At 34.1% G+C, this 12,916-nt stretch overlaps 2 protein-coding genes across 2 annotated transcripts; both read left to right on the top strand.

The window, feature by feature from the left end:
* Window positions 1-1,297: 1,297 nt before the first annotated feature.
* LOC126914352 (2-acylglycerol O-acyltransferase 1-like) lies at window positions 1,298-5,606 on the top strand. Its single transcript, XM_050718170.1, has 5 exons — window positions 1,298-1,609; window positions 2,237-2,511; window positions 2,910-3,096; window positions 3,761-3,960; window positions 4,124-5,606. Exons 1-5 carry the CDS (start codon window positions 1,383-1,385, stop codon window positions 4,279-4,281), a joined length of 1,047 nt encoding a protein of 348 aa, XP_050574127.1. The 5' UTR covers window positions 1,298-1,382; the 3' UTR covers window positions 4,282-5,606.
* A 1,644-nt stretch (window positions 5,607-7,250) lies between these two features.
* LOC126914355 (2-acylglycerol O-acyltransferase 1-like) lies at window positions 7,251-12,544 on the top strand. The gene is made up of 6 exons (XM_050718176.1): window positions 7,251-7,529; window positions 8,407-8,699; window positions 9,312-9,586; window positions 10,599-10,785; window positions 11,035-11,234; window positions 11,358-12,544. The coding sequence occupies exons 2-6, from the start codon at window positions 8,473-8,475 to the stop codon at window positions 11,513-11,515; spliced, it is 1,047 nt and encodes a 348-aa protein (XP_050574133.1). The 5' UTR covers window positions 7,251-7,529; window positions 8,407-8,472; the 3' UTR covers window positions 11,516-12,544.
* Window positions 12,545-12,916: the final 372 nt, after the last annotated feature.

Here is a 12,916-nt window from a genome sequence, read left to right as displayed (position 1 = left end):
TAAATGAATAATATGTCGATTTTATAATGGAATGGAGAAACAAATTATGAGAACAGACTTTATTAGCTGTGTTTTAATAAGGTGCTTCAAGATAGAATAAGATATTCTTACTTCTGAATATGTTTAGTTAGTTAAAGTTATGCGAAGGCTTTCCTATCATTTATATTTGTCATTGAAAATTAACCAGAAGCTATTATCTCACATTTTGTAACCGGTATTATTACAATCGATCTTATGCTCGATTCTTTACAATCCAAACTTTAAATGAACTTCAATTGCTTTCACGTTCTATAAAGTAATCGGAACATTTAGAAAGTAAAAAAGGATGCTCTAGTTATAGCGAACGATTCGTGCAACCGCAGGAAGCCTCTTTTGTTTCTATGCTCCTTAACTTTCATAAGCTAACATTAACAAAACTAAAGTCGAAATATTTTCTAAACTAATCGGTTTTAGACAATCAATAGCTTCTATTTTCCATATTTTTGTTTTTGCAGAATATTCCAAAGAACTTGATAATTCATTTTAAATTTACATCGTTGCACTTACGAAAAAATTGAAATTGTAAAAAAGAAATAGGTTCCCTATATCATTTATCTCCTCCCTCTCAAACATTCTTATTTAACTTCAGTGAAACAAAAGATACGATTTGTTTGAGTTGTATAAATCATTCACACTATAGAATCGACCTACATCGAAACAATGGAAGGAGACATACTTACTCCACTCTAACGAGTCGATTCTATTTCTTTTCTCGTGCGTAGCTTTTATAAATAATCTAATTGCACTGCTCGAAGAGCACGCGAATAATGTGCGGTTATCTCGACCAGGGCACATACCACCATAATTTTTCTCCTGTCTAACGTGAAATTCACTCGTTTGAGTACCGTTAGAACCCAAGTCGGCTACGGACCAACCGGAGAAGAATGGTTTCGGGCGTAAAATTTGATAATGATGCTAGCCTGCCACAGGAACTCGAGGTCAATGACTTTCTAAATATGAATCTATGCCGGACAACTGCGTTAATATTACTTATGCACGATTATGTCCATCGTGTACTGAATTTCCATTTTTGAAGTGTTGCGATGACAACCTGACACATCCGTTTCATTATTTTATCATTTGGATATACATACATGTAATCATTTCTATTCATTTTACGAATACGATTCTCTTTCAAATTTTTAATCATCGTTCGTTTTTACTTCTTTTCATCTCCAATTCTTTCGTTTCCACTTGTTTCGTATTTGTTGTACAATTTGATAATAACTTGATATGACGATTTATAATAACAATATTATGAATTGATTTATTATTAGCGGGCCCAAAGGAGAATCGACTAATTGATACCACCGTAAAAAAGAGGAGGAACTCAGAAAGAAACGATGGAGATTCTGGGAGTGAAATTCGCTCCGTTAAACGTTCCATTAAACCGAAGATTAGAAACGCTCTCAGCCGCGCTTTGGATCCTAATTTTCGCATTTGGAAACTTCGCGGGATATATTCTCACCGCCTATTTTCTTTTCTTTACCCAAACCATGCGCTACTTCATATTGCTTTACTTCGTCTGGATGTATTACGATTGGAACAATTTCGATGTAGGCGAAATACGGTAAGTTCGACATTCATTTACTTATTTATTTATTTATTTATTTATTTATTTTATTTGCAAGTTTCAGCCCTATGTTACAAAATGAACAAAAGAAACTACATTTTTAAACGTAGAAGTAAAAGAATAAATACGGAAAATAATGTAATATAATAACTTGTTAAGAGTTACATTACTGCAAAACTTGTCTATGAACATGTAGAAAGAACCGAAGAAGAATTTGTGTTAGCTAGAGATACCATTACATGTCTGCGACATCTTTTAGAAATTCGAATATTTATATTAAGATTTTACCATTTGATGAATATGATTTAGATAACAAATCGATAATATTCCTTCTCGTTACATAAACGAGTAGATAAGGAGCGAAACGCGACTTGATACGTACATGAACGAGAATTACAGAAAGAATTGATTAAAATCAATTTCATAAATAGAATAAACTTTTTATTTTTTTAATTAGATAAAATTTGATTTATATTAAAGATTCATAGTAATAAATTTATCCATAATATATGCTGTTCTTGAGTGAACTGTTTGTAATGAAAATTTCATTTGAATATTGAACCCATTTATTTATATAATAATCGGCGGAGATGTGACTTAACGAGTTGGATTTCTGTACTACAGGCGAAAATTCCTGCGGTGGATTAGGAGCTGCGCGTGGAGCCGATACTTCTGTAACTACTTTCCTATAAAATTAGTGAAAACCACTGATTTGGATCCGAACAAGTTGTATTTATTCTGTAGTTTTCCGCATGGTGTCCTATCGTCAGGAATTTATGGCGCATTCGGAACAGACATCATCGGCTGTAGAGAACTTTTCCCGGGTGTCGAATTTAGAGTCGTTGTACTGAACCAACACTTTAAAGCGCCGCTTTTCCGCGAGTATTGTCGCGCTAATTGTACGTATCATTTATTACATTTTATTTGACCATCATATATAAATAGCTGGTGCAGTTACATATCTCATGTAACAAAAAGACGTAGGGTAAATGATACTTCATCATTGAAATGTTTTAGACTGTTTTTATGATGTACCTAATATACAAATATTAATATATGCATATGCTATTGTCGGATAATTTCTGTTATTTGTTAAATAACAAAATATTAAATCACTGTAGCAAGCAATAATATATAGCACCGATATTTTTTCTTTATCTGCAGAAACATTTCTTAAATCGTCATTCCACGAAATATAGTAGATTTCTTTTTGAATTTATCCGGCTTCTGTAATTTTATATTTTTATAATTTTATACTTCGTCACTAATAATTTACTATGGTTTAATTAAAATGCAGGCGCTCTTGGAAGCAGTTCAGAAACCTTGACACAGCAACTATCAACGAGACCTTCGCCACCATACACCGGAAAGGCGACAGTTCTGATCGTCGGTGGAGCGGCAGAAGCATTCGAATGTAAGCCGGGCACTTATCGCATCCTAATAAAAAGGAGGAAAGGCTTCGTAAAGCTCGCGCTGAAAAATGGGTTAGAATTATCATTGTTTTCGTTGATTCGAATCATAAGCTCATGAGAACATGAAACGATAGAAATCTTGTTTGTTTGAATGTTGAAACACTACGCAAATGTAATTGCCCCTGCATAAAGTATACTCGCCTTTAACCTTTAACTTATTAACATTTTTATCAGTATGCATAAATTGAGTCTCGACGAAACGAATCGCTAATTCACAATGAAATTAACCCTCAACTGACATCGACGGATTAAAATAGATAATTTTACTTTATATTCTATGGTTCGCGTAATAGATGTCATTAACGAACCTTATCGCATAAAGTAGAAGACTACGATAAAGACTCAATAAAATCCATTGTACAATTGTGCATCACGATTCCAATTTTGTGATCGTTAAACTGCCGATTTTTATGCAAATTCCTATTTTTATAAATCTAATCAAACAACTACATAGAAATTTATTTCATCCACTGTATGTTATATTTTTGGTATTTTGTATATTTTTGTACATTGTGTGACACTGCACATTTTTGCAACTTTAAATTCTCTCTAAACGCATAGAAATACGCGGTACAATGATAAGCACTATGACTCAACAATAGACTGAACGTTTCAGGGTTAACCACGGTATTGTAATTACAATATCGTTGAAACTCATGGAATTCGTATGTTTCAGAAACCCTCTGGTTCCTGTCTGTTCATTCGGAGAAACGGACATTTACGATCAATTGACATGGCCAGAAGGCTCATACATGAAGAGACTACAGGAGTTCATTCGTAAGAAAATCGGAATAGCGCCGATTCTACTGGTTGGTCGAGGATTCTTCCAATACACTTTTGGTCTTATCCCTCGACGGAAGCCAATTACTGTTGTTGGTAAGTATTGAAAGCTGAGAAATATCTTATTCTATAACACAATAACCCTTCAAGAAATATAATTTTACGGAGGAGACTGTTATTTGGAATACGTTTGAAAATTTTTATTTTCTCATAGAGAAAATTCCAAGCCCCTTTAACGCTACGTAATTTTTTTTCTCAGTCGGTAGTCCGATGGAGTTACCAAAGATAGAAGAACCAACGAGAGAACAAATCGAGGAATATCACGAGAAATTCGTCAAGCACCTGGTGAACTTTTTCGAGAACGAGAAACACAAGTACATCGAGAACGCGGATTCGGTGCATCTTGAGTTCGTATAGTGATATCACGAAATAATGATCATTTATAACGGACAAACGCAGTGATTGTTCGAAGGACCAAGAAATTGCTCAAGTATAAACGTACAACGTATATTTCTGTATTAAATAAGTTTTTTGATGTGAAATAGTTAAGCAGAGAATGGACAATTGTTAGGCGATGTTAGTCAATTCGATAATTACGTGTCTTAAGAACTTTGCATAGAAAAGAACCAATAGAGTTATGGTATCATGGATAAGGACCGAAGAGCTATACAGTTTGCCCAGTTTAAATGTACGCACGTTACTATACCTCCAATTGTTAGAAATATGAATAAACTTTTGTATGAAGGTTTTATTGTCGAAGAAAACTTTCCAAATTTTGTTTAATCTATTTCTTTGAATCCATAGCTTAATTCATCATCCAATGAAATAACTTTTTGAAATAACGTACGAAAAGTACGTTTGCATTTTTAATAGTTGAAGAAACAATAGCATTCAGATGTATGTATTTAAACTGAACATATTCCATATACAATTATACTTTTTCCATATGTAATTATACTTTTACATAGGAACATATATATTTCATGTGATGCGGTTGTTAAGAATTTTTAGGATCTCGTGCTGCCGAAGCAGAATATTGTAGATATTACATTCGTAAGCAACATAAATTGATTTACTTGTCACGCATTTTTCCACCCTGTTAGGATTTTAAGTTCGAATCAAGATATTAAATACGTTCTTAGCGAGCACTTCTCTTCGATGATTGCTTGTACGAAATCAGGGATTTTAAGTATCATTGATGCTACAATAATTGTACATATGCATAAAGCAGATAACAGAGAATGTAAATTAGAATAGTTACTATGTACTCTGTGCATGCGATTTGGTGACAAACCTGTAGTATCTACTTTTTTGTAATTTGCATAGAACCTTACGTGACCTCTAAAATGCCCTATTTCTTTAGGCTTCTAGGAAGATATACATAAATGCAATAGAAATATGCGTTTGCACGAGGTCATAAATAATCACACGCGTAGCATACAAGCCTCGTATTTGTCAATAGGCGCAAAATAACTGAGATCTTTCTCAGTATGGCTGATAAACATATGTACAAACATATTTGTTGATAAAATGAAATGGACCATTTTTTGTATATATAGCAACCTTGTTACAAACAAAACTGAGTCTTTTTTAAAAAACATCTATTGTTAGAAATTGTTAAAAAGATTCATACAAATTGTTATGCACTACAATGCGTTATGCACTATAATGTGCACGTCCTTGATTCAGTGGTTAAATTAATTGGAGCTGTCGCGATGATAATACAGTAAATACGAATAATACAGTAAATACAGTAAATACAGATAATACAGTAAATCGAGGTATATTTTTCTTTTGGTATCGGTGCACTCTAATAGCTGCACACCTTTCCCTTTCGTCCGATTCTCCTTTTTCTTATATATATATATATAGTATCTAAATGGGTCTTAGAGGAAAGGACAAGTAATGATGTTTTGATTTAATAAATGATATTCGAAGCAACGAAATGATTACAATGCTGTCGTACGTCTTATTCTCATAGGCGGCTTTCGACTTCCCGATTCACACTCTCCGGCTTCTACACTCGCTCGCTCTCGCTTCTCAACTCACACTCTGCACACCTTTTGCATCCGTCCTCTCCGGCCTCTCAACTAACTCTCCCCTTAGCGTCTCTTTGCCTTTTTCCGTCCTTCGGAACACGTGTCCCGAAACGTCCGTGGCCAGGGTCACGTAGGCCCTTTCCACGAAAACTGTCCACTTAAAAAGACCCAACGACACATTGATGTACCGACGATGCCGCAGCTCTTGCAGCTCTGTTTACGGTTCGGCCGATACTTTAGGCCTTTTGGCCCCGATACTACATATATATATAGATCGTGCAATAAATGTATTGCCTCAACAGAAGCATTGTTTGTTACTCATCTGGTACACGAGACGAGGAGTTTGTCCTTTTCACTGGAGATATGGAAGGGAAAAAAGGGAAAGATATGGAGTACTATTATCTTATTGATAAAGATATTTTTATTATACAGAATCCTAAAATTGGTGCTTTACGTCTGAACAATTATTTTTGTTTAATTGGTGTCTTTGAATAATTATGCCGTTAAAATTTGACGTTGCAAGACACTCTTATGAGGAAATTACTAATGGAAAATATTTCCTATTAAATATTCGGCAGAAATTTGCATGGAGAATTTTATAGAACATTTGGTTACAGAACATTGGGGAGATTTCACCAGATTGCTACAACAACAAGTATGAGTAACAACACTACAATACAGATAAAGCTTGGAAGTTTCTATTCATCAGAAAGTGGAATGTCTAAAGATCATAATCTATATACGTATTCCTTCTTAATTCAGCATGTTTAACTTTTCCTGTTTCGTTTCTTCTTCTTAATTTGATTAAAAAATTCAAACTCTCGCTAATGCAAAAATTGATATCGCTGTTATTAGGCTAAGAAATCCCCCTCTCTCTTTTTGTATTTCTTTTTGAAAAATTCAACCATGCATAAATATTCACATTTTTCAGAGATTTACTATACCTATTAATTATCATAATAAGTATTACACTTTTAATACTTCCAACACTTTTATCTATCACGTAGATAAACATTGCGAACACTCTCCCATCCACAAATGCCGATAAATGCATAAACATACTCGGTCCACTTATCATAAATATGAAAGCTAAACCTAGTAATTGTTAAAGTTCTTTCCTTAACCGTTCCGTCCATAGTGTGTTTCAAACGCCCATTATTCACCCCTTGCAACTACCACCACCCAGTCATTCGATCAGCTGGATCCACGAACTGTCGATCGATCGAATCAATTAGGACTAAACTGCATCAGACTAGCTGGCATCAATTTTCAACATTTCATTCCTACAGAGGAAGAAAGGCGGAGCCTTCTCCTTTCTCGTCATTGAGTCACCCCGTTCAAGAAATGCTGCTTGGCTACCGAAAAACACGTGATTGCGTTCGTGAACTCTTGCACACGCCCCTCAGAGAACACAGTGTGACGCCGAGCCGCGTATTTCGTCACGAGCATTTATCTTCTTTCCTTCCTGTCCTGTGTTCGTTATTTCAACCGTGTTCTCGCGCTGGAAGTTTGTCTCCAATATTGGAACGTACCATAACTGTGTCGTGAACGGAAATCGCCGACTTCCCAAATAGACAGAGGCTATTTAGCAGTCACTGATAAATCGTGCTAGGAAACTACACTCAGGTACATTCCTTCATGATCTAGTTTTTAGATTCGGTGGAACGGAGAACTTCACGTTTTCTTGTCGTTTCATTGACTTTTTCAAATAGATTCAGACAAAATGTGATTTGGGCAGACGAAGAAATTTTTTGATTCAAAGAAACTGTGAGTAATTTTGATCATTAAAATAAAGGAATTCGGATACCTCTAAATATTAAAATACCTTGGTAACTTGTAACCATTAAAATACATTGGTGTGGCTGTAGCTGTTTTTCATGACAACAAAAAAAAAAAGAATAAAATCTTGCATCGCCCATCATGTTCGCCAGACATAGTACCGTGTGATTATTTTTTGGATTTGCGACTTTATGTAATAACGCGAGGGAAACGTTATGACGACATTCAAGACATTCGGATGGTTGACGATGGATCTTCAAAGACGTTACATAAATTGAGGTGCAAAGATTATCCGATGCATTAGCTAGCAATGCAATTCACTCTATCATCGCAGAAGTAAAGTGATTCAAATAAAGTAAATCATTTTCCTCAAAACAATGCCTCTGATCTGTCGTTGCAAAAGTTCGGAACTACAGATTTTGTTATTTGTGATAGCAATGACGAAATATGGAATTTGACGTCTTCATACCGCTTATTTTAGACATTTGATCATTCGTTGGCGATAACGATCCGTTTCATTATTTTATCATTTGGATATACATACATGTAATCGTTTCTATTAATTTTACGAATAGGATTCTCTTTCAAATCTTTAATCATCGTTCATTTTTACTTCTTTTCATCTCCAATTCTTTCGTTTCCACTTAGGTCGTATTTGTTGCACAATTTTATAACCTGATATGACGATTTATAATAACGATAGTACGAATTGGTTTATTATTAGCGGGCCCAAAGGAGAATCGCCGACTTGATACCACCGTAAAAAAGAGGAGGAACTCAGAAAGAAACGATGGAGATTCTGGGAGTGAAATTCGCTCCGTTAAACGTTCCATTAAATCGACGATTAGAAACGCTCTCAGTCGCGCTTTGGATCCTAATTAGCGTATTTGGATATTTCACAGCATATATATTCACCGCCTATTTTCTTTTCTTCACCCAAACCATGCGCTACTTCATATTCCTTTACTTCGTCTGGATGTTTTACGATTGGAACAAGTTCGATGTAGGCAAAATACGGTAAGTTCGAAACATTTAATTATTTATTTATTTATTTTGTTTGCAAGTTTCAGCCCTATGTTACAAAATGAACAAACAGACCTACATTTTAAGAGCAGAAGTAAAAGAATAAATACAGAAAATAATGTAATATAATAACTTGTTAAGAGTTACATTACTGCAAAACTTGTCTATGAACATGTAGAAAGAACCAAAGAAGAATTTGTGTTGGCTAGAGATACCATTACATGTCTGTGACATCTTTTAGAAATGCGAAAATTTATATTAAGATCTTACCATTTGATGAATATGATTTAAATAACAAATCGATAATATTCCTTCTCGTTACATAAGCGAGTAAATAAGGAGCGAAACGCGACTTGATACGTACATGAACGAGAATTACAAAAAGAATTGATTAAAATCAATTTCATAAATAGAATAAACTTTTTATTTTTTTGATTAGATAAAATTTGATTTATATTAAAGATTCATAGTAATAAATTTATCCATAATATATGTTGTTCTTGAGTGAACTGTTTGTAATGAAAATTTCATTCGAATATTGAACCCATTTATTTATATAATCATCGCCGGAGATGTGACTTAACGAGTTGGATTTCTGTACTACAGGCGAAAACTCCAGCAGTGGATTAGAAGCTGCGCGTGGAACCGATACTTTTGTAACTACTTTCCTATAAAATTAGTGAAAACCACTGATTTGGATCCGAACAAGTTGTATTTATTCTGTAGTTTCCCGCATGGGGTTCTATCGTCAGGAGTTTATGGTGCATTCGCAACAGATATCATTGGCTGTAGTGAACTTTTCCCGGGTCTCGAATTTAGAGTCGTCATACTTGAACAACTTTTTAAGTCGCCGCTTTTCCGCGAGTATTGTCGCGCCAACTGTACGTATTATTTATTACTTTTTATTTGACCATGTAATGCATGTACGTTTACGGTATTATTCATATATATTGAGACATTTTGTTTCATTAACCGTATTTGAATTTCACCAAAGCATACATGTGATTAATTAACTAATAATTTAGCAAACTGTATTCATTATCTTTCATAGAATCAATAGATAACAAATTTTCATTAAATATTTGTTATATAAGGTACACATTTGCTACATTTACATTTACATATAAATACCTCTTTTTGGAATGAACAGATGAAAAATTCATTTTACTTAGTAATATACATATATATTTTCTATTTGTTCTATATATTTACACAATACTGCATGGCTCTACTGTTTAAATATCGTTGCTTGGATTTACATTCACAACCTGTCTGTCAATTCAGAAGGAACTTCTCCATCTGATTTACAATTCAGAAATTAAAGATTCCGGAAGGATGAAGCTTGCCAAGTAACAATATGGTTTTTACATGTTTTAATTATTTCTAACGTTAATTTTACTATTGGATATTGCATCCTAAATCGAATCATAACATTATTCAATAAGAAGGGTACAATCATTGCACTATATTTTGCAAATACATCTCGTCTGAGACATGTAAATATCTGTTGTTTTTTAATGACGATCATTTCTGAACGCGATGTGTATTTTTTCGAATCTGTGCAAAAAAATGATGGCCAGCGGTATAAATTAGCTCTAGCGTAAGAAACATATTTTATAAGCGAAATACTTTGAACTGTTTGTGCAATGTACCTACTATACAACTGTTAATGCGCTTACTTTATTGCTGCATAATTTCTGTTAATGAAATTGACAAAGTCATGAAATATGAAGTTCATGTTCCTAACATTTCTTAAATCGTTATATCAACTTTTCAACGATTTCTTTTTGGTTGTTGACTTCTCTAATTTTACATCTCTGCTATTTCGCTACTAAATAACTATTGTGATTTAACCATTTAATTATGACTAATTTAAAATCGGTAAATAAATAGGCGCTCTTGCTAGCAGTCCAGAGTGCATAAAACAACAACTATCGACGAAACCTTTTCCACCGTATACCGGAAAGGTGACAGTTTTGATCCCCGGCGGAGCGGCAGAAGCTTTCGAATGTAAACCGGGCACTTATCGCGTCCTGCTAAAACGGAGAAAAGGCTTCGTAAAGCTCGCGCTGCAAAATGGGTCGGTATAATCTTTCTTTTCGTTCACTCGAATCTTAATGTTATGAGAACTTAAAACAATAGAAATCTCGTCTCATTGGACGTCGTGCCCGTACACAAATCTGATTTAGTGTGCATGAAGTATAGTCACTTGTACATTATTGCAATTGTTACTTCCCTATAGAGTCACAAACATTAGCGGTTTAATCAAGAGCATTAAAAACTGTCACTTAAAAATCGAAGTGACACTCGCGGAATTCGTTTGTTTCAGAAACCCTCTGGTTCCTGTCTGTTCATTCGGAGAAACGGACATTTACGATCAATTGACATGGCCAGAAGGCTCATACATGAAAAGACTACAGGAGTTCATTCGTAAGAAAATCGGTATAGCGCTGGTTGTACCGGTTGGTCGAGGATTCTTCCAATACACTTTCGGTCTTATCCCTCGACGGAAGCCAATTACTGTCGTTGGTAAGTACTCAAATTTATAATTTTAGGGAGGAGACTTTGGTGTTTGGAATAGGTTTGAAAATTTTTATTTTCTCATAGAGGAAATTCTAAGCCCCTTTAACGCTACGTAATTTTTTTTCTCAGTCGGTAGTCCGATGGAGTTACCAAAGATAGAAGAACCAACGAGAGAACATGTCGAGGAATATCACGAGAAATTCGTCAAGCACCTGGAGAACTTTTTCGAGAACGAGAAACACAAGTACATCGAGAACGCGGATTCGGTGCATCTTGAGTTCGTATAGTGATATCACGAAATAATGACCATTTATAACGGACCCGCGCAGTGATTGTTCGAAGGACCAAGAAATTGCTCAAGTATAAACGTACAACGTATATTTCTGTATTAAATAAGTTTTTTGATGTGAAATAGTTAAGCAGAGAATGGACAATTGTTAGGCGATGTTAGTCAATTCGATAATAACGTGTCTTAAGAACTTTGCATAGAAAAGAACCAATAGAGTTATGGTATCATGGATAAGGACCGAAGAGCTATGCAGTTTGCCCTGTTTCAATGTACGCACGTTGTCATACCTCTAATTATTAGAAATATGAATAAACTTTTGTATGAAGGTTTTATTGTCGAAGAAAACTTTCCAAATTTTGTTTAATCTATTTCTTTGAATCCATAGCTTAATTCATCATCCAATGAAATAACTTTTATACGAAAAGTACGTTTGTATTTTTAATAGTTGAAGAAACAATAGCATTCAGATGTATGTATTTAAACTGAACATATTCCATATACAATTATACTTTTTCCATATGTGATTATACTTTTACATAGGAACATATATATTTCATGTGATGCGGTTGTTAAGAATTTTTAGGATCTCGTGCTGCCGAAGCAGAATATTGTAGATATTACATTCGTAAGCAACATAAATTGATTTACTTGTCACGCATTTTTCCACCCTGTTAGGGTTTTAAGTTCGAATCAGAAGATGTTAAATACATTCTTAGCGAGCACTTCTCTTCGATGATTGCTTGTACAAAATCAGGGAATTTAAGTATCATTGATACTACAATAATTGTACATATGCATAAAGCAGATAACAGAGAATGTAAATTAGAATAGTTACTATGTACTCTGTGCATGCGATTTGATGACACCTGCAGTATCTACTTTTTTGTAATTTGCATAGAACCTTACGTGACCTCTAAAATGCTCTATTTCTTTAGGTTTCTAGGAAGATATACATAAATGCAATAGAGATATGCGTTTGCACGAGGTCATAAATAATCACACGCGTAGCATGCAAGCCTCGTATTTGTCAATAGGCGCAATATAACTGAGATCTTTTTCAGTATGACTGATAAACATATGTACAAATATATTTGTTGACAAAATGAAATGGTACATTTTTTTATATATAGCAACCCTCATTACAAACAAAACTGAATTTTTTTTAGAAAAGATCTATTGTTAGAAATTGTTAAAAAGATTCATACAAATTGTTATGCACTAGAATGCGTTATAGTATGTGTACGTTCACGATTCAATGATTAAATTAATTGGTGCTGTCGCGATGATAATACAGTAAATACAAATAATTAATCAAGGTAAACTTTTCTTTTTGTATCTCTCTTTTTTTTTATATGTATATATATATAAATTGTGCAATAAACATATTGCCTCAGTAGAT

This window comes from Bombus affinis, chromosome 3 (genome assembly GCF_024516045.1).
Source record: "Bombus affinis isolate iyBomAffi1 chromosome 3, iyBomAffi1.2, whole genome shotgun sequence".
Taxonomy (NCBI): Eukaryota; Metazoa; Arthropoda; class Insecta; order Hymenoptera; family Apidae; genus Bombus; species Bombus affinis.
The sequence above is the reverse complement of the archived record's forward strand: the minus strand, read 5'-3'. Positions and strand labels throughout refer to the sequence as shown.

Bases quoted from the DNA above. Each gene is read 5' to 3' on its own strand.
- LOC126914352 (XM_050718170.1), top strand. From the start codon at position 1,383: ATGGAGATTCTGGGAGTGAAATTCGCTCCGTTAAACGTTCCATTAAAC. The intron at 1,610-2,236 runs GTAAGTTCGACA...TCTGTACTACAG, and splicing joins TTCGATGTAGGCGAAATACG to GCGAAAATTCCTGCGGTGGA. The intron at 3,097-3,760 runs GTTAGAATTATC...CGTATGTTTCAG, and splicing joins AAGCTCGCGCTGAAAAATGG to AAACCCTCTGGTTCCTGTCT.
- LOC126914355 (XM_050718176.1), top strand. From the start codon at position 8,473: ATGGAGATTCTGGGAGTGAAATTCGCTCCGTTAAACGTTCCATTAAAT. The intron at 8,700-9,311 runs GTAAGTTCGAAA...TCTGTACTACAG, and splicing joins TTCGATGTAGGCAAAATACG to GCGAAAACTCCAGCAGTGGA. The intron at 9,587-10,598 runs GTACGTATTATT...GTAAATAAATAG, and splicing joins CGAGTATTGTCGCGCCAACT to GCGCTCTTGCTAGCAGTCCA.